Source organism: Typopeltis vanoorti, chromosome 15, assembly GCF_054136105.1.
Source record: "Typopeltis vanoorti isolate ZY-2024b chromosome 15, IOZ_Tvanoo_1.0, whole genome shotgun sequence".
NCBI lineage: Eukaryota > Metazoa > Arthropoda > Arachnida > Uropygi > Thelyphonidae > Typopeltis > Typopeltis vanoorti.
The window spans coordinates 35,593,803-35,616,823 of NC_143563.1; the positions used below are offsets into that span (position 1 = coordinate 35,593,803).

The following is a 23,021-nucleotide window of genomic DNA, read 5'->3' on the forward strand; positions in this document are numbered from 1 at the left end:
ATTCAATATCATTCTACCTGATAGGAAAAAAAATCCATGGTTGTGTCCCACACAATAATCTGCAGTATCGCCCTTCTTTTGTACAATATACACGACTGTTATTGTTTACCCCGTAAGCAGGAGGTGCTATCTAGGGCAGTGGTTCCCAAACGTTTTTGTTCCACCGCCCCCCCAAATCGATAAACTCATCGTCAGTGCCCACTCCTTACTTACCTGACCCCACCCTACATACAGAAAGGCATTCACAGAATCCACAAGGAACGGTAATAACATTTTTAAAGTAAATTATTAATTTACAATTTACATTTATTTTCAATCAAATAAACACTTAACTTTAATAGCAACTTTACATTAAAATCTAATAAAACATTGTATCAAATGACATTCAATAGCAGCTATTGACTTGAATGTTCAGAAAATCCTTAATGGTGGATGGGCTTCATGGAGCGATACCAGTTCTCTTATGTCTGGTTTAATATCACTTAGCAGGAGTCTTAAATCACCGCGTCGAGTTATCTGGAGTTTATTTCTTTAGTTTCGAAAGAAGTTGCATGCCACACTAAAACCACGTTCCACCAAATATGATGTTGGAAATGCAACGAGGAGTATCTTAACAACTCCCACATTGAAGGATAGCGAGCAGAGATTTCTTTCTGCAACCAAAATTCTTGATAAGATTTCTTAAATTTTGGCTTCAGCTCAAAGTCATTTTGCAGCTCAATTAGTTCTTCCTTCATCTCTCCCACTACCTCAGTATCAGAAAATGGATTTATTTCTGAATCTGAAACTTCCGACGAAAGCATATTCTTATATGGCCGAGTCATATCTTACCTGACCCCCCCTCCATACAGAAAAGCATGCAGCGTATTGAAATAGTCACAGTAAACTTGCAGATCATCTGTTAGCACCCTATGCTCTCTATCTAACTCGGACAGGCTCGGAAATTGGTAGAGCTCATGACGTCCTAGGATTCGGTTTAACAGACTTAACTTAAAAATACATGTTGAGATAGAAGTTTTGGCCTTGATTAGACTGATATTTTTGCCTTCCAGCTGCCAATTAATTTCATTAAATTTTGCAATTATATCTAATAAGTAAGCAACGTCATGCCTAATAGCCTTGAGATCATCACTGAGCAAAACCTTTTTGTCTTCAAACAAACTCTACAATGGTATCAAAAAGATCATGAAACCGTCTCAAACAGTTACCTCTTGACAGCCAACGAACTTCAATATGGAGCAGCAAATGTTCAAAATATTCATTTTCATCATAGAGCTCTCGAAAAAGCTATCACTGAGAGCATGGGCTTTAATGTTATTCACTGCAGGTAAGTTGTGCAAGCGGTCTCTGAGGTTTTTTTGGAAACTGATGTTGGCGATGAATGTAAATATGTTGGCGATGAATGTAAACACAGTGAATGGTAAATATATTTAGTACTGCTTTTTTCAAGTAGGCGACAAACCCACTGTAGCGACCTGTCATTGATGATGCTCCATCACTTGCACAAGAAAGTATGTTAGTAAGTGGGATTTCCTTATCTTTGAAGAACTGCTCAACAACATGAAATACTGCCTTCCCTTTAGTGTATGTATCTAGTTGCTTTGCCAATAACATTTGAACCAAACTTTCTTTCTATACAAAGCGCAAATAAGATAAAAGCAAAGATTCATTGCCAAGTAAAGTTGATTCGTCCAGTTGTAATGCAAAGTCTGTTGTCGTTAATATGCAGCATAATGTTTCTTCAACGGTAGCAGCCATTTCATCTACTCGCCTTTGCACAGAATTCTTGCTTAGAGGAATCGTCTTAATTATGTCGTATGGTGACTTATGTAAAACAGTACTCAGAACCTCACTAACAGCTGGCAGGATGAGTTCCTCACCAATCGTACGTGGTTTTCCAGACTTTGCGATCAACGATGAAATGTTGCACGATGCACGCAAACCATCGGTGTTTTGTTGTGAAGCATTGCAAAACATGATTGAAATTGTTGGTCGCTTCCAAATATTTATCGGAGAGGTTGAAAGAAAGTGGAATTCTTATTTGCCTTGTCAGGATGTACCTTCTTCAAATGTTCGATTATTCTGAAAGTCTTCGTGGCCTCATTAGAGAAGACCCTTTGACATAATAGGCACATTGGCAGCTGCTGGTTTGTTGGTGCTGTTATGCATCCATATTTTAGGTATTTAATGCTGTACTGTCTTCATTTCTTCTTTGACGTATCTGCATCTGCCATATCTATTCTGGAACATGCAGAAATAAACGTACATACATATTTTAAAACAATTTTTGTAAATAATCATCTTTATTTTTATATCCTCACAATATAGCGTAACCTATAATTTGCCAATATTTAATAGTAAAAAGCTTCACATTTTTGTTCAGTAAACAAGAATATGGGAAAATACATTATAATACACTCAATACTATTAATGTACAAAAGGACCACTTCAGAAATTACCAACAAAAAAATCGAAAAAGTCTTGGAAAAAACAGTACATGTCTTGGAAAACAACAATATGGAAAACAACGAAAATGTCTTAGAAACAACAACAACAACAACAATAATTATCAAACAACAGCAATTAATTAATGTACATTTCAGTATTTTACAGCACAACTTCAGCGACTTCTCTTGAACAATATACGCATGACTGTTATTATTTACCCCATAAGCAAGAGGTGCCATCTAGGGGACAGAAAACTAAACATCATTCACACCTGATAGGTAAAAAAAATCAACGGTTGTTTACCATAAACTAATTTGCAGTGTCGCCTTTATTTCGTATAATATACACTTGACTGCCACTGTTTACCCCATAAGCAAGAAAATTAAACATAATTCCACCTGATAGGTAAAAAAAATCCACGGTTGTTTCCCACAAAATTATCTGCAGTCTCACCCTTCTCATGTACAATTAACACATGATTGTTATTGTTTACCCCATAAGCAAGAAGTGCCATCTATATAAACAAATAAAATATAAAAATATTATATCTGGCAATATAATTATCAGAAGGCACACGTACAAAAATGGTGTAGATAGTTCAGATTGAAATGATGAAAATGAAATGGATTTCTGTTGAAAGCCCCTTAAATCCATTACTAGCGATGATTCAATAATTAATTCAGACGGCATTTCGCGTAGATACAAGTTGTCTCGTGTGGTATCTGACATGTTCTCGGGAATCGAAAAATAAGACACTTGCACTCGAATGATGGGATACACTGTTTGATTTGTCTAATACAGACAGGTGAGCCAGTTGTATCTTTGGGGTTATTTTGACTTTTTGGACAAAAAGCAATTTTCACGTTAGCCTTAGCATCTGCACTTGTAGTGAGTAAACAGAATTCGGAAAAACTGCGAACCAAACCAACATAAACAGAAAGTTTGCTGATCAAGTAACTGTCTTGATGCATGATGTCAGCATGTATTCACCCAAGAATTCACCCATGTAAGTTGACATGAGGGTGTGAAGAAAGATCTAACTCTGATATCATATCCTCAGCAAAAGATGCCATCTTGCTTGTGATTTTTATTATTTGTCTTCTTCTTGCTTCCTTGACCTCTCTAAAGAAATCGTCTCTGAACTTTTTCAGCAATGGTTTTCCCAGCTTCTGATGCTCTGTTCATAAAGGTGCGACTTGTAGGTACCCTTTCCAGTACATCTCCTATCAGTTGCAGGCTGGCTTTTAAGGCTTGACGACTGACAAATGGAGATGCGAGTTTTAAAAGTGGACTTAAAAAGGAGAAGGCACTTCTGAAAATGCTATCTCATCCCTACCCATGCCGTATTGGTGCTCATGCAAATGCTCGAGCCTTCACTTGGCAGAAGTGTAAGTTAACTATTGTCTTCCCACCAAAAAAGTGAAATAATTCGCCACTGTCAGAACGAATTTCAATGCTGACTGACTGACTAAATGCTTGCTTTCGTAATGGATAATAATCAGGATGATTAAAAACCACTTGCTTAAAGAGTACATAATAAAAGTTCTGTGTATTTTGCACAAAAGAAGGGAGTACTGCGGATGATTTTCAAAGAAACAATCATGGAATTTTTTTACCTATCGAATAGAATGATATTTAGTTTCAATAAATTAAAGATTTAATTCTGTATGTTAGTCAAGAAAATAATTGTTTAATATCCGACATGCTTCATTGACTAATATCTGTCAGCTTTTCAGGGACACACTGGTAAGCTATGGAAAGTAACAAAAACTAGGAAACTAACCGCCAATTCTAAAAATTATATAAAGTTATCACTGTGCGTGATACAATACGCGTGTCGCAAGTACAACGTTTTATTTGTTGAGATATCTATTGTAATTTTCATGAAAGTTCATTTCTTTTTGGTTAAACGATCTGATTAGAGTTTTCCATATATTTGGTAGGATTAAGCCCTTGATTCTTATTTAAGTTACCTGTTGAACGAGCGACTGTAGCAGCTTCTTTGAATGTTCTGGAATGGTAGTTCTCTTCTATGTAGGGCATATGGCTCATATCCCATTCAATATTATGGTTGGTAGAGGCAAAGTGGGAAGAAAGGCCTCACATATCCTGTGTGTTATTCCTTACATAGCCGATGTGTTCTTTCTTTCTTGTTTCAAAACTTCTAGAAGTCTGTTCAATGTAATTGATGCTGCATCAACAGGGTATGCTGTAAACAACTCCAGAGTATTTGTAGAAAGGATGGCTATCTTTCGGAGATCTTAAAAACTTTTGAATGGTCTCAATAGGTTTGAAGGTTACTCTGATATTATATGGTTTTAGAAGAAGAGCTAATTTTTTAGATATGGTACTAACAAATGGAATTGTTATAGAGCTGATGTATTGGGTTTCATCCCGTTGTCTTTGTCGTATGTCATTAAAGAGAATCTTGTTCATGATTCTTGTAGGGTAGCCATTTAGGGATAGATCTCTGGATATTTTCATTAATACTTCTTGTAAGTTACCAGGGTCTGTGGCACACTGTTCAGCTCTTTTTTAAGCATATGGATAATGCTGAGTTTCTGGGATATGTGATGAGACGAATCGAAATGGAGGTAGCGTCCAGTGTTAGTAGGTTTTCTATATACCGATAGGTTGATGCTATTGTCAGTTTGTTTCTTAATAAGGACGTCTAGGAATGGAAGATTATTATCTTTTTCTAGTTCCAATGTGAACTTGATAGTGTTGTGGAAGCAATTCATTTTGTTTAGATGATCTATTAGTTCTTCTTTTTTGTGATTCCAAATAATGAAGATGTCGTCAACATACCTAAACCATGGTTGGTTTAGGGGTAATTTGGGATAAAATTTGAGTCTCCAAATTTTCTAAGAATAGGTCGGCACAAGAAAGAGAGAAAGGGCTACCCATGGATAATCCATAAGTTGTTTGTAGTAGGTTTTTTGCCATGTAAAATAATTCGAAGTTAAACAATGCTTTAACAACTTGGTGATGTTTGGTGATAACAAGTTTTCTAAGATGTCGATGACTTCTGAAACTGCAATATTTGTGAATAGAGATGTGACATCCAGGCTAGCCATAATATTATCTTCAGAGATACGGGTGTTTTTTAATTTCTCCAAGAAATGTTGGGAGTTCTTGATATAAGAATCCCTGTTGTGAATGTGTTCTTGTAACATTTTGGCTATAGATATTTTGATAGTTTGTAAGTAGGGGAATGGATACCGTCTACTATTGGACGTAGTGGTGTACCTTCTTTATGGATTTTGGGAACAACATATAGAGTTGGAGTTAACGGATGCATAGATTTTAGTTTTTTGATTAAGTCCACAGGCCAGTTAGTCAATCACGTTCATTGGTATCAAGATGGTTTTTGTGAGTAGGATGTGTGTTAAGAACATCATAGACAGATGTGTCTGATAATAGATTATTGATGTTTTCTTCATATTCCTTAGTATTTAAGATGAGAGTATTGTTGCCCTTGCCTGCTCTCAGTATAATGATTACTTTGTTGTTCTTTAATTTCAGTAGTACTTTTCTTTTCATGGTGCTAGGGGTGGTGTGAGAATATCTAGAAGGAACGGAGAGGATTAAGCTGCTTTTTAATCGTAGGTCATTGGCTATTGTTTTTGAAAATAATGAGAAAGCTTTCTGTAAGTTGCAGATAAAGTCCATTTTTATAATAGTAGAGGGTTTTAAGGCCAAATTGAATCCTTTTTTGAGAATAGAAATCTCGGGGTTTGTTAAGATGTGATTAGATTAGTTCACAATGACTTTGTTTTTAGTTTCCTTTCACCTAGACAGCACCTCTTCCTTATAGAGTAAACAATAACAATCATATGTATATTATGCAAGTGAAGGGTGACACTGCAGATTATTGTGCAGGAAACAACCATGGATTTTTTTTAACCTCTGATGTAGAATGATGTTTAGTTTTCTGCCCCCTAGATGGCACTTCTTGTTTTAGGTTAAACAATAACAATCATGTGTATATTATGCAAGAAAATTGTGAGAGTGAAGATTATTGTGTGGGACAACCATGGATTTTATTTTACCTATCAGGTAGAATGACGTTTAGTTTTGCACCCGTTAGACGCCACCTCTTGCTTATGTGGTAAACAATAACAGGGTGTGTATATTGTACAAAACAAGGGTGGCACTGCAGATTATTGTCAGAAAAACAACCATGGATTTTGTTTACCTATGAAGTGGAATGAAAATTAGTTATCTTTCCCCAAGATATCACCTGTTGCATACAGAGTAAAAAAATAACAATCATGTGTACATTGTACATTGTGCAAGTGAAGGGTGAGACTGCATATTATTATGTGGGAAACAACCATGGATTTTTTTACCTATCAGATAGAATGATATTTAGTTTTCTACCCCCTAGATTAGGTGTTCCCAAAGTGGGTGTTACCGCCCCATGTTGGGCGGTACGATTTGCTAGGGGCTTAAGAGGTTAGGTGGCAGCAGGGGGGGGGGCGCTGAAGGTGTGTGAAAAATGCTGGGATGTGCTATAATTAATTGCTGCTGTTTGATTATTATTATTATTATTATTATTGTTGTTGTTGTTGTTATTCTTGTTAATAATGTCCTGGAAACAACAACATTTCGTTGTTGTTGTTTCCAAGACAATTTTCGATTTTTTTCTTTTTGGTAATTTCTGTAGTTGTCCTTATGTACATTATATTAATAGTCTTGAGTGTATTATAATCTATTTTCCCATATTCTTGTTTACTGAACAAAAATGTGAAGCGTTTATCTATGTAATACAGCTTGGCAAATTATAGGTTATGCTATATTGTGAGGATATAAAAATAAAGATTATTATTTACAGAAATTGTTTTCAAATATGTATGTACGCTTATTTCTGCATGTTCCAGAATAGATATGGCAGATGCAGATACGTGAAAGAATAAATAAAGACAGTTTAGCATTGAATACCTAAAATATGGATGCATAACAGCACCAACAAACCAGCAGCTGTCAATGTGCCTAACATGAGAATAGGTCTTCTCTAATGAGGCCATGAAGCCTTTCCAGAATAATCGAACATTTGAACAAGGTACATATTGACAAGTTAAATAAGAATTTAACTTTCTTTCAACCTCTCCGATAAATATTTCGAAAGCGACCAACAATTACAATCATGTTTTGCAATGCTTCACAACAAAACACCGATGGTTTGCGTGCATCGTGCAACATTTCATCGTTGATCGCAAAGTCTGGAAAACCACGTACGATTGGTGAGGAACTCATCCTGCCAGCTGTTAGTGAGGTTCTGAGTACTGTTTTACATAAGTCACCATACGACATAATTAAGACGATTCCTCTCAGCAAGAATTCTGTGCAAAGGCGAGTAGATGAAATGGCTGCTACCGTTTAAGAAACATTACGCTGCATATTAACGACAACAGACTTTGCATTACAACTGGACGAATCAACTTTACTTGGCAATGAATCTTTGCTTTTATCTTATGTGCGCTTTGTATAGGAAGAAAGTTTGGTTCAAATGTTATTGGCAAAGCAACTAGATACATACACTAAAGGGAAGGCAGTATTTCATGTTGTTGAGTAGTTCTTCAAAGATAAGGAAATCCCACTTACTAACACACTTTCTTGTGCAAGTGATGGAGAACCATCAATGATAGGTCGCTACAGTGGGTTTGTCGCCTACTTGAAAAAAACAGTACCAAATATATTTACCATTCACTGGGTTTACATCGCCAACATCTGGTTGCAAAAAACCTCAGCGATAGCCTGCACAAAATAGTACACACAGTCATTATTGCAGTGAATAACATTAAAGTCATGCTCTCGATGATAGACTTTTTCAAGAGCTCTGTGATGAAAATAATGAACATTTTGTACGTGTGCTGCCTCCATACAGAAGTTCGCTGGCTGTCAAGAGGCAAATGTTTGAGACGGTTTTATGATATTTTTTGATAACATTGTAGAGGTTTTTGGATCAATATCATGGAAAATACATTTTCCGATACTGCGGCAGTGAGAGAGATAGAGGAGGAACTAATTGAGCTAAAAATGACTTTGAGGTGAAGCCAAAATTTAAGAAAAATTATCAAGAGTTTTGTTTGCAGAAAGAGATCGCTGCTGAAAGAGATCCTTAACTCCGGAGAGTGGTTAAGATATTCCTCGTTGCATTTCCAACATCATATTTGGTGGAACATGGTTATAGTGTGATCATTCAACTTCTTTCGAAACTAAAGAAATAGACTCCAGATAACTCGACGTGGATATTTAAGACTCCTGCTAAGTGATATTAAACCAGACATAAGAGAACTGGTATCGCTCCATGAAGCCCATCCACCATTAAGGATTTTCTGAACATTCAAGTCATTAGCTGCTATTGAATAGCATTGTAATAGAATGTTTTATTAGATTTTAATGTAAAGTTGCTATTAAAGTTAAATGTGTTTTTTTTTTTGGATTTAAAATAAATGTTAATTGTAAATTAATAATTTGTTTTAAAAATGTTATTACCGTTCCTTGTGGGTTGTGTGAATGGCTTTTCTGAATGTAGGGTGGGCTCAGTTAAGGAACGAGGTGAGGGCACTGACGATGCGTTTATGGGGTTGAGCGGGCGGTGGGACGAAAACGTTTCGGAACCATTGCCCTAGATGGCACCTCTTGCTTATGGGGTAATCAATAGCAGTCATTTGTATATTGTATAAAAGAAGGGAGGTACTGCAGATTATTATCAGAGTAACAACCATGGATATATTTAACTATCAGGTAGAATGTTGTTTAATTTTCTTTCCCCTAGATGGCACCTCTTGCTTATGAATGTGAGGAATTATCTTTTAAAATACCAATAGGGAAAAGTGCATTGTCAGTTGACGTAATGCTCTTCGCGAAAGTGTATCCAATTCTTTTTGTTATGGAGGTTGTTTTGTGTTGACAGCTCCATTTGTCCCTTTGAACAGAAACTGGAACAGCAATATGAATGTTTTGTGACTGACCCTTTACAACTGCTGTTATAGATTCCAGATTAATATCTGTGACCATGAGAGAATTTAGAGGAATACTTTTGCTCTTGGTCACAATCTTACTCCCCTGTGTGTATAGTTGTATGATTTCTTCATAACAGGAAACCATTTCGGTTTGATTTCTCAGGATTCCCATTCCAAGCCTTTGCAATAGGGGATTCAAACAAAGCTTATCAAGTGAACACTTTCTGCAGTTATTACTCTTGTGTTCAGTATCTAATATAATACCGTCCTTTACCAAGAACTCATCCAGATAAGCTTGTTGGTTTTTACCTTCAGGCTATCCAGATGATTCCTGGTTTAGCTTCGGAAATGTATTAATATAGTGAGTAAAGAAGTTTTCTTCACCTTCATTTTTTTTTAGAAAAATGCCACACCAACCTCGTAAATTTTTAAGATTTTTTATAACTGCAAGCTCTGGTAAGATCGAGTTCTGGAATACACCAAACTACTGTAAACAAATGGTCTGCATGAGAACAATGGGGTGCCAATTCTGAAACATATGCACTAAAGAAGAGGAATATTAATTTTTCATTCACAGTGATTGGGCAAAACTGGTAAAAAGAGTTCATCAACTGCTTCCATTTTGGCATGGCAAATATCAAAGAGTACTCCAGGACTACAGTCGAAGTTATCACGAATAACTTTAGGATGTCCCATAGGAAATACTTGGTATTTCATTATCCATGGATAATGAAATACCAAGGTTACTGCAAGGTATGAGACTAAATAGGATCTGGTAATCTAAGAGCGGCAATGAAGTTTTCCATGGCGATGTTTTCAGAAATTTCAGTATTTAGCTGGCATTACCAAACTGAGATCATGTCGAAGTCTTTTGTACGAAAATAGCATTCGCGATTCTTTGTTTCCTCAAAGAGGGTGACCATGTTTGCATTTCGTATGTTTGAAAAGTAGTTGGTCTCCAGCATTTTTGACAACCATGGTGGAAACAAGCGCAGAATATATATCTAAAATTTCCACTTTTCCCATCGATAAAATATGATCCAATGAGGACCTCACCTCTCCCCCCCCTCAGAACGTGCATGTTGTATGGATATGTTGTTCTAGCCATTTGAGCCATGCAAAAGCCTTTTGACTATGAACGTTTGTCCCGCTGTAACCTCGAGCAAGAAGTATGGCCAAAGTGGTGGGTTTTAAACGTTCAGGAGAAATACTCTTAAACATACCCCTGCAATTGTTATGGAAGCATACAGAAGGAATTATTGTTTTGTCAGCCTTTAGAAGGGAGGAAAGATATATATCTTAAAGTTGATGAATTTTTCATAAATCAAGTTTTACAGTGCACAAATTGCGTTGGAGTCTGTACCGACAGTGCTGGGGGCAATGATGGGCAATAATGTTGGATTTGTAGCAAAAGTTAAAGCTTGTGTCAATGAACATATCAATTTTACTCACTTCATGACCATCGGAAGGCAATGTAATTTTGTAATAGACTCCTATTACAAAAGCTTATTACCACATGCAGAGTTAAGGTGGCTCTCAAGACGGCGAAGTTTAAACAGATTATTAAAATCGAAAGATGAATTTGTTATATTTTTGACTGAACAGAACTCCAATTTTGATAATTGTTTTCATAATTGCTTATGGCTTTCAAAACTGTGGTATTTTTCAGATATTTTCGAAAACATCAATGATTTAAATATCTCACTTCAAGGAAAAGAATGTAACATATTTATGTTAAAAGATAAAATTGAAGATTTTACAAAAAAAGTTAACATATGGAAGAATAGGATGGAGAATGGTTCTATAGAAATATTCAGAGCTACAGATGATTTTATAAGTGAAAATTACGTCCTTCCCAAAGATTTAATTGTAAGAGTTATAATTAATCATCTGAAGTGCCTGGAGACACAGTTTCAGAAATACTTCCCTTCAAATTTTGATTCTTAAAAACTAAGTTGTGTTCATAGACCCAGGGCCACGTCAACCCGAGGGTGCACTGCACCCGGGAGGAAACATCGATAGTGCCATAAGAAACAAATATCAATTATTTATTTTATATATCTAATATCTAATTTGGATTATACAATACAGTATAATCATTAAGAGTAATAATAATAATTTCTTGGTATATCCTGCATCGTAAAAATTAACAAATATAATATTAATAACCCTTAATTTTAGATATGTCAGATGGAAGAAAAAGATTTTATGGAGGAGAATATAGAAAACGAAGAAAGAAGAAAATGTAAAAAAATTTACGACTCCTATTTCCATTTATTTTGAATCCACATCTTCATGTACAGACAAATTTTCAGTTCCTCCAGAAAATTTTGAAGATTTTTCTTCTTCTGCCATACATTTAATTCAAGATTCTATAGCTGCTAAAAACAGTGCTTAGAAAATTCAACTTTTACAGGTGACAAAAGCATGTGCAATACAAGCATAACAATGGAAAACTCTCTTATCTTAATAATAACAGATAATCTCAAAATGATTCTAATAGATGTTAGACCAAAACAAATATATGATATTGATTTTTCAAAAGATGAAAAAAAAAAAGATCATTTTCAGCAGATTATTACTGTAAACCATTAAGTAATAACGAAAAGATACACAGAAAGTGGTTATTCTATTCTAAATGCAAAAATTCAGTATATTGTTTTCCTTGTATACTTTTTAACGATAAAATTAATGCGTTCAATGATGCAGTTGATTATTCCGATGTGCCAAATAATAATAATAATTCCTTCTGGACGCCTGTATCCTCAAACTCAGTTACGATATCCATTACTTCATGCAGACGCGCTCGCTTAGTGATGTTCGTTTGGAAAAAAAACATACAGGTGTATAAGAAATATTTGAAAAAAAGAAAAAAAGATATTTTTCAAAAATATCTTTTTAAAAAAGTTAAGAAATATTTTTAAAAATAAGAAATAGTTTATATGTTATTTATCATTTCTATAATATATTTAGCTTTCTGAAAATTTTTATTCTGTATAAAGTTATTAATATTCTTTCTTACTACAGGCTCTGCAGATGGAATATTAAATGTTACAAAAGTGGGATAGGATAGTTAGGGAGAAAGGGCACCATATTTAAGATTTAGGGATAATAGTTATATCCAACTAATATTTAGAGTCAAACTATTTACATATTCTCTTGTTCCTCTTAACTATTCTAACAATTAATAGAATAGTTATTAGGGAGAACAAAATATTTAAGAATAGTTATTAGGGAGAAAGGGCACAATATTTAAGAATATTTATTCTTAACTGTATAACTGTTTAATATGTGTGTGTGTGTATGTATATATATATATGTAATTAATTTTTTAACTTGGGGATACTGTATATTAGGGTTACCAAGTAATTTTATAAGCTTGGTTATTTAACTCCTAATCCCAAGTATGCAAACAATTAAGTTTGCGCCTGAAACATAGTTCAAGTCTAAAGATGGTACAACACCAGGGCAACTCATTGTAAAGGCGGGTAAAGTTCTGACCACTATTCTTAGTATTTTCCCATAATGTAATGCACATCTCACTAAAAGATGTATACTGCAATACATTAGGGATGGGGTCACTACCCAGAACGGTTCCAACCTTTTTTGAGGTCTCCTAAGTGAGTAGCTAGACCTTAAATACCAAGGTTTTAGTAATTCAGAGCCTTATCAACTTTACCTATAGAAGTTACTGCAAGGTGTTTTTATTTTTAATAAGAATCTCTTGAGGAGATATCGATGTAATTACATCTATATCTATATCTCATATATTAATATAGTAATAATATTATATATAATTAATATTATATCTCTATATATTAAATACAAACTACAAACTACTTCCTATATGGGAACAACATAGGCGTTAGCTGATTCTTTTCATCATTTGGTATCATTTAAATGAAGAACGGATCTGGCTATTAAGTTCGTTAATGATCCTTGATTTTTCTCTTCCAATGGTGAGAATTATTTGATATGTTCATGTTGATTCACTTGTTATCTGCATTCTACGATATCTTTTTATTTTCTACAACAAACTTTTTAAGAGTTTAGTAACTTGATGAGTTAAAATATCAGTTGTCTCACTGTAAATAACCAAATTCTACCAGTCATGTTGTAAGCATTTGTTACAATTGTTTTTTCTATTCTGGTGAAGGTATTTACAGATGTAGAAACAAAATTGTCACTTTTCAGTTCACTTGTACTTTATTCACAAAACTACAATTCGGTTATATGCTTTGGTCTATGTTTTTAATTCCCCCAACACTAGAATGTATGGGTGGTAATGTTGTGAAATAAGTTTCAACTCCCACTCAAGTCACATGATTTTATCTGCACAATACAATACCTTTTTCCTACAGCAATCTTTTATAGAGTTTTAGTAACGTGTTGGTTTAAAATATCTAATGTCTCTCTGTAAAATGACCAAATTTTAACAGTCGTACTTTAAGTACGACTGTTTTGTCTAATCTGTGAGGTATCTACAGATATAATAACAAAATCGACACTTTTCAGGTGAAATATTCGCCACTAAAATTCTGGATATTAATTTAATACCCGATTCTTTTTGCTCCCAACAGTTGACATAGTGTCTTGAAATATTTGAGGGCTTTCATGAACAAATAAGGCATTTAATACACTGAGTGGATTTTCAAAAAAAGTCTCTGGTTAGTTTGTGACATGAAATTTCACAAGAAGCAAAAAAATGGTCTTACTTAAATTTGTATAACATATCAACAACACCCAATTTATTAATTTTAATTTACACATTTTATTTCAGTGAACTATTATTGACTGAATCTAGCATATAGAAAATAAATAAAGAGAAAAATACAATCTTGTTTTTTGGTCCTTAATAGGGTAGGGTAATTTTTCTTTTATTTTTCCTTAAATAGTACTATAAGAAAAAATAAACGAGTCGAATGACTTTGGACTTAAGGCAATTGTTCATGCACTGCAGCTTTTCTATTGAGTTGTGGTGTTTTGTGTCCAGTAAAGTAAAAATGATGGGTGAGCCACAAAATTCTTTGAAAGTTTCTTTGTGAAAAGTTCTAATTGTTCAGAATTTTGTGACAGAGAGTTAACATAAAATATACGATCAGAGCTAATAATCAATGAAATAATAATAATAAAGAACTATTTATTTGTGGTGCCAAATGAAGTAATTTACGAAGAAGAATTAAGGAAAACGAATATGAAAAATCTACAGTGGGTGAAAAATACGAATTTTCGGTCATCATTGATATAACTAATTTAAAGAAGCAGACGTATTAACCACAGTGTAAATTATTTAATTGTAAATATTTCATCCTAAGTATCTTAGGACATCATCAGTACAGTATTTAAACAATAATAGGGATAACATACAGTTAGGGTGCATGATTAGGGCGTATGGGAAATTGTCATACAAAACTGTGTAAATAATTATTATTATAATTTTTTTTGTACTACTTTAGTACGTTATGCACGTTTCATGAGATTCTATTGTAATCATGTGCCCTAACTGTATGTTATTCCTATTATTGTTTAAATACTGTACTGATGATGTCCTAAGATACTTAGGATGAAATATTTACAATTAAATAATTTTCACTGTGGTTAATACGTGTGTTTCTTTAAATTATGATCGCACCACAGGTTTCGTTATTTAAAAAAAATTGGTATAACTGATATTCAATTTCTTTTGAATAAGACCTTCAAATTTATTTCCTAAAGAAATTTGTATTTCTGATGGAATTATTGTAAGATATGCATTGACAAAATCATCTTGTAGTTGGAATGAATTACCTGAAAGAATTAAAAAAACAGAATTCTTGGTTAATAAAATATAACCATCAGCTGACGTGGGAAATTTGTTCATTACCTCTGGACAAACTAAGAAATTGGATGATAGAATCAACATGCAAATATCAAATATTGCTTGTCAAAGGAAGAGAAAAATCAAAAATATTAACAAGGTTATTAGCGAGACTGTTCTTGATTTAAATGAAATTGGATGCCCAAAACGTGAAAAAATAACTTGTACTTTTAAATGCTTTTGGAAACATAGCAAACGTTTCTGTGATTTTAATAATGCTCAAAAATATATGTATTGGGTTCAAAAAAAAAATAAAAAAGGTGACCCTTAATTTTACTACAGTAACAAATTCCCAATTATCACAAATGAAGAAACTTTCTGATGACAGTCACATTGTCAAAAAGCACATGATGGCAATTCTCCAACCATGGAAAGAACCTTTGAACAAGTGCAAAATTAACAATAAGCAGATTAAGGACCAAAAAAATAAGATTTTTTTATGTTTTTCCATTTATTTATTCTCTATATGTTAGATTCAGTAAATACAATTGTAAATAATAGTTCACTCAAATAAAATGTGTAAATTAAAATGAACAAATTGGATGTTGTTGATATGTTATACAAATTTAAGTAAGACCATTTTTTTCTCATGCCACAAACTAACCAGAGACTTTTTTTTTGAAAATCCACTCTGTGTATTAAAAGCATTATTTGTTCATGCAATAAAATCAGAGACCAAAGCAAATAACTGAATTGTAGTTTTGTGAATAAAGTACAAGTGAACTGAAAAGTGACAATTTTGTTTCTACATCTGTAGATACCTTCACCAGACTAGAAAAAAAACAGTCGTACCAAATGCTAACAATATGTCTGTAAGAATTTGGTTATTTACAGAGAAACATTAGATATTTTAACCCATCAAGTTACTAAACTCTTAAAAAGTTTGTTGTAGAAAATAAAAAGGTATTGTACCACGCATATAACAAGTGAATCAACATGGAAATATCAAAGAAGAGAAAAATCAAAAAACATTGACAGACTTTATAGCCAAATCCGTTCTTTGTTTAAATGATACCAAATAATGAAAAGAATGTGTAGTAAATTTCAAAACTTTGAAAAGCTGATGAAGTTCTTGCTTAGTGTGATCATAAATATTTATCTGAAGGTAAACATTTTATTTTCTTTACAATTTTTCCTTCTTTCTTACTTTCTATTTTTTTATGGTTGACATTGTTGCATATTGATTTCAGGAATGGTAACCCTGCTTTCAGACACGTGTTAAGTTTAATGTCTTAATTATTGTTTAGTTAGGAATGCAAAAAAACCTTGTTTGTCTCATTTTCATTATTTAAACTAAATAATGCTAAAGAAAGAAAAATAAATAAATTTCAGTTATATAAGTGAGCAAGTTCAGAGCTTTGCAATTAAAGTGCGACTGTTAGCATTTCATGATTTCATATTTGATTAATATAAAATATAATATATGCATTTGTAACTTAATGAACAAAGATGTGTGCTGTTGTTGCATTTTCCACAGTGAAACTTTATTCAGTTATTCTGATTAAAAATTTATATATAAATTCATAACGTTATACCATAATGCAATTCAGCTTATTTATTATATAAAAAATTGCATCCTTACGCTTCTAGAGAGGCGAAATTGTCGGATGATAGTCAGGAAAAAACATGTTGAGTTAATGGAAAATTGTTGCCTCTACTGTAAAAAGCATAGTTCAACTCATGTGAATGCTAAAATCACTTAGTCACCATGGGAACTGAAAGAGGACCGAAACCTAAGACCGGAAATTAATGACTAATCTTCAAGAAAGACTAATGAAAATATAAGCACTGTGGGAGAAAAAATTCATGCACAGTTATTTATTTATATATTTATTTATTGCTCAGTTATTTTATCTAGAAAAAATGTAGTTAACTGATTTTTAAAGTAAAATAGAGCAAAAAAACTATGAGTCTCAATAACAAATCTACCAGAATTCCAAAAACAGGAAGTCGCTAGTAGGCTCAAAACTATGATGTCATTGGGGACAGATAGCTTGGGAAAAACAGAAAACAGAGCACATAAACCGTTGGAAGGAATTAACGAACAGAACCAAACAGATGGAAATCTAAAGGATTTAGTTAACTAGATTTTCTAGTTATTTACAGAAATATTGTTCCTTCAACTCATGTGTGAGTGTGTCTTGTGCTGTGGATATAAAATTCAAATATTTTGGAATATAGTTTTTGGAATATTTGCATCTAGAAGAGCCATTTTTGAATGATTGTATATAATTTAAATTATTATTAGAATTTCTAGACTACATACAAAAGGTGTTGTAATCCACTTAACTGTCCATTTATTTAAATTTATCTTTTAAATGCCATTAAGCTTTTCTCTTGACTGTAAAGTAAAAAATACCAATAGCCAAACATTTTGTAAAAACGATAACGTTAATTAGAAAAGTAGTGAAGTTTAAGATCTTAAATGTAGACAAATCAAAATATTCGCATGAGTTATGTATATGAGAAAAAAAGTGTGTGTTTGAGGGTACAATCCAGCATATAATTAAATTATTCTGAAAAGCTCAAAATGCTGCCAACAGTTTTCGACTCTACTCTACTCTAAGAATCCCCATAGCCTTCAACAGGAATGAAATACTTCAAACTATATTGGAAATTCTTACTGCCATCTATAGACAACCAAGCATGAAACTTGACGACAATGATGGATGTTTGTCACCCTGGAAATTCCCAGATATCTTATCTCGATTCATTGCCCACAAGTCCATAGGCAAAGCAAAACACCACGTGATGTCACTGAGACATATGTTCCACAGATTTTTCCAAACACATAACATCATGACTCCTTATCTCAAAACATCACCTACAATGCTATAAGCGAACCACGTCACCACGTCATTTCCCTGACACAAGGGGGTACCTCCCGAGCAAAATTCCAAACATTCCAAATGCTATCTTATCACTGACCATCACCCATAATGCCGTACACAAACCATTTACTTATCTACAAATCATAACAACACTCATCTATGACATGGACGTCACTTCCCCCATGAATCCTTATCCACTAATATATCTTCCTTTTCCATTCAAAACAATAACGTCACTTATATACAACTAACAAATAACGTCACATATCTTCATCTGATAACAACACACATCCAGGGTGCAATTCCTTATCTTATCTTGATCTTGTTCAAAGTATCCCATCAATCACGACATGAATCCTTATCCACTAATAAATCTTCCTTTTCCAATCAAAACAATGTCACTTATTTACAACTAACAAATATGTCACATATCTTCATCTGATAACAACACACATCCATGACGCAATTCCTTATCTTATCTTGATCTTGTTCAAAGTGCTCCACCATTCACGACACGAATCCTTATCTCCAACCATCACCCATGATTACATACGCGAACAAAACAAACAACGTGACGTCACACACACACACACACACACACACACACACACACACACACACACACACACACACACACACACACACACACACACACACACACACACACACACACACACACACACACACACACACACACACAATGTTCCCTAGAAAAATGCCAAATTTCAAACTCATGAAGTCACACACACGATGACGTCATCATCTGAACAACCAATCACTGCACGATTCCTTATCTTATCTTGATCTGGATCTTGTCAGAAGTGGCAACTATACCCACAATTCCATATGGGAACAAAACAAACAATGTGATGTCACACACACAGATGGTCCCCAGAAAAATTCCAAACCCATGACGTCACACACACAATGACGTCATGATCAGAACAACCATTTACGTCACGATTCCTTATCTTATCTTATCTTGATCTTGATCTTGTTCCGAGGGGCTACCCTATTACTGAGATCGACAATTAAAGGTATGAAAGTTTAACTAATGTGCAAAACTTGGTAACGATGACAAGGATGGGAGATTCGTGGAAAGAGTCAGGAGAATATGAAAAGTTTTTAGTATCACATTTAAAGGTTAATTGGTCGGTTGTTTATTTGAAAAATAATATTTGTTTTGAGAAGAGTGTGATGTTTAAAAGCATGTTTATTCACCACGACTTGTTTCGTTGTATACTGCATTGTGTGTTTGATAGATTTCGGCTAAGAACAACACTGTTATGGACATACGTTCCCCGTACTTCCATAATTTATCTTCGTTAAGTTTTTATTTCTTCAGATGCCGTTCTGAATGACGTTTGGAAGCTTTAGACCGAACGGTATGTAATGGTGAAAGCAATATCAAAGAAAGATTCCACCAGCAATATTTTCTTAAGTTTAAGATATTGTTGAAAGCAGCCGAGAGGGCTGCTTTCAACTTTGAAGTTTTTATTGATCAACAATAATGATATATAACTAAATTACGCCATTTATCTATTTAGAAAACTGCTGAACTTATATAAGTTTAAATATCCTCCTTAAAGATTTTAGCTGTTTGAATTTGTGCTGGTAGATCTTCGTTGGCAGGAATTTAGAGGACTCGAACTATAAGTAAATAAATCTTGTACTATCTGAAGTTTTGTATCGTCATTAGAGTGGGGTATCATATCTATCCTACCAGTTCTACTTATGTGCTAGTTATTCCTTTGCTTAAGATTTCTATTTTGCACACTACATCGTATTTAGTTTGGCAGTCTATATTTTCCTAAATACTCCAACTAAAGCTTGTGCACGTTTAGGTCAACAATAAGGAGAGGAATTTGGAATTATATAAGTAATAGTTCAAAATGGCCGAAAAATGAAATTGATGAATTTAGTAGCCCATGATAACTAACCTGAATATTGTTTCTTCTTTATCGCTGTTAACATGGAAAGCATTTCACCCAGCGTACATTCGTAATCTATCAAAGTGTACTGTAAGATCGCTGTCATTTGTTTGTCTTCAGGAATTCAGCTACCTTGCTTGACAACCTTCTTCACTATATTTAGGTTGTTATTATTGTGAATTATTTTCATTGAATTCACTAATTTGCTGTGTTTGAAACATCAATTAATAAAGCTTTTTTTGCAGCACAACCAGGTTTTAAATATCCACTCAGGTGTTTTTACCGAACTTGATACGCTTACGTCTCTTTCGGTTTCGATGGCAAACGCTGTAGATTGCAGTAACAAGAAAATGAAGACAGAGGATACATTGGAAAGACATATGGAACGACTTATGGCAGACGATAAAACCGCTGATGTTACCTTCTTGGTAGGCCCTGATAAGAAACGAATCAAAGCTCACAAGTGTATATTAGCAAACAGAAGCTCAACCTTCCATCAAAAGCTGTGTCAGGAAAATCGTCAGAATATGGTAATTCCCGAGTACGATCTCTCAGTGAGTGGATTCACGATCATGAAGAGGTAAGTGATTAAACCATCCTGTTCATACTATCTTTTGGAATAAAAAATTGAATAAATAATTACCAAAATGGCTTTTATTCCAAGATAAATAGGGAAGTTCTTTCATCCCTGACATGTTAAAACTTAGTTTAGTTAGTCTCCATAGTCAATCTCTTACTTTCAAATATTAACGTAATACATAATGCTGCGAAAAGGGATTAATCTTTTCTTTATAGGTCAGACTATGGAAATTCCTTTTTTATCTAAACAGCGTTACTTATATATATATATATATATATATATATATATATATATATATATATATATATATATATATATATATATAATATACCAGCAGGCCTTTTCAGATAAGGTTTTTTTTGAAGATAAGCTGGTCAGTGTTATACAGACGTGGAAAGGTGGCAACCTGTCCTTAATGAACATTTTTCAATGTTCTCTCCCACTCTTCTTGAGATATATCCGAAACATCTGAGAATTCTTCTCTTCGCCAAGTTGCAGGGATTCATTTCAAGATTCATTCGATCTTCGCTGCTGAGGTTCTCTTTTCTCTGTTGAAAAACTCGAAGAATCCTTTGCGAGGCCTGCATATTATTATTATTATTATTATTATTATTATTATTATTATTATTATTATTATTATTATTATTATTATTATTTTATTCACATAATTGATACATAGTCCAAACAAGATATCACATAAACAAACATTTGACTGGTTATTCAGAACAATTTTACCCAAGAATCGAAGAATAGTCTGTCAGGTAGCGTCGTAAAATATGGACTGTTCCAAGTAATGCTGTTTTTTGTAGGTCATATGGGGTCACATCGTTGATGTTTAATTGCTGTAAATAGTTAGATAGCTTCTTTAAAGTTGCACCAAGTCCACCGATAACTATTGGGATGCCTTTGGTGTATTTAAGACAACTTCGATTGCCAGATGTCGATATTTAGTAATTTTTTCCAGTTCTTTGTTGTTGTTGATGTTTTTATCACTGGGTACGGCAATATCAATAATATAAACCTGTCGATGCTCGATAATTGTGATATCAGGTCTATTGCGTTCCAAATGCCGATCACTTTGTATTCGAAAGTCACAGAGAATTTTTCCTGTTTCGTTTTCCAATACAGTCTCAATTTTATGCTTCCACCAGTTATCAGAAGTAGGAAAGCCATATTTTTTGCATACATGCCAATGAATTATTTTGGCCACTTGATCATGGCGGTATTTATAGTCAGTTTGAGCTATTTTGCTGCAGGCACTGATTAGATGTTCTACAGTCTCATATTTCTGATCACAAAATCTGCATTTTCTGTTATTATTAATGTTCAAATTCTTTGTTTTGATTGCATTAAATTGTAGTGCATTTCTTGAGCTGCTAGAATAAATCCTTCTGTTTCTTTTTTAATGTATCTGTATTGAAGCCATTTCCAATATATACTGTATATATATATATGTACATATATATATATATGTACATATATATATATATATATATATATATATATATATATATACTAGGGGGTTGTCCCCCCTCCCTGGCGCCCCAAGTTCCGGGCTGGTAAGCCGTTAAGCCGGTAAACAATGAAGAAACAAAAAAGTGACATAAAAACATTTTAAATTTCGGCTTATCTTTTTATATATAGAGAGTAGATTATATATTATTATTATTATTACTATTATTATTATTATTATCTGAGAACTCCAGGGAATCAAGAACTCATTGAGGGAGACTGTAAATTACCCAACCCAGCTATTATACCTTCTCTTAAATTCATTTACATGAAATGCACTCACTACCCGTAAGGGCAAATTATTCCACTCACTTACTGCTCTCTGGGAGAACAACCTTAACTTCAATGGATGCCCCGTGTACCCTCCCCGCCTTCCATATAACGAAAAAATTTCATCAGCTGAAATCCTATAACACACATTCAAAACCAGAGTCTGCAGTCCACATACTCGCAACATGTCCTCATTTTGTAACTCTTCTTTACACCTTTTCCACGACTTCTTCGTCCCCTTGGAACCCGGGAGACCCAATCTGCGCACAGTAATCCAATGTCTTTTAAAGAGGCAAAATTACTTCCTTATTCTTACATGTCAAGGTTTGCTTCAACATAGCAATTATCCTCTGAGTTGTATTTGCAACTTTTGCTATGTGACCTTTGAACTTTAAATTCTTATCCACCAATACACCAAGATCCATTGCCTCTTCAGTTTCTTGTAACATAATCCCTCTAATATAATATGCCGCTGGATCTCTAATCACGCCAAAGTGCATAACTTACACTTACTAACATTAAGCTGATAACCATTTTCGTTTGCCCAGATTTCCAGTCTATTTAAATCGTTTTCTAATTGCTGAATATCGGTAGCATCCCTGATTTCCCTGCCTATCTTCT

General features: G+C 33.8%; 2 protein-coding genes across 2 annotated transcripts in view; both read left to right on the forward strand.

The window, feature by feature from the left end:
• The window catches only part of LOC150098607 (kelch-like protein 2), a 34,795-nt gene that overhangs the window by 3,816 nt on the left and 7,958 nt on the right, over positions 1-23,021 (forward strand). Inside the window, exon 2 of the mRNA XM_090405165.1 lies at positions 20,284-20,618. Within this exon, the coding sequence (XP_090261291.1) occupies positions 20,356-20,618 (263 nt within the window). The 5' untranslated portion in view covers positions 20,284-20,355. The remainder of the gene's footprint in view (positions 1-20,283; positions 20,619-23,021) is intronic.
• On the forward strand, positions 10,803-11,366 carry LOC150098608 (zinc finger BED domain-containing protein 5-like). Its single transcript, XM_090405284.1, has one exon. The coding sequence runs from the start codon at positions 10,803-10,805 to the stop codon at positions 11,364-11,366; it is 564 nt and encodes a 187-aa protein (XP_090261410.1).

Coding starts and splice junctions, on each gene's coding strand:
- LOC150098608 (XM_090405284.1), top strand. CDS start 10,803: ATGGGCAATAATGTTGGATTTGTAGCAAAAGTTAAAGCTTGTGTCAAT.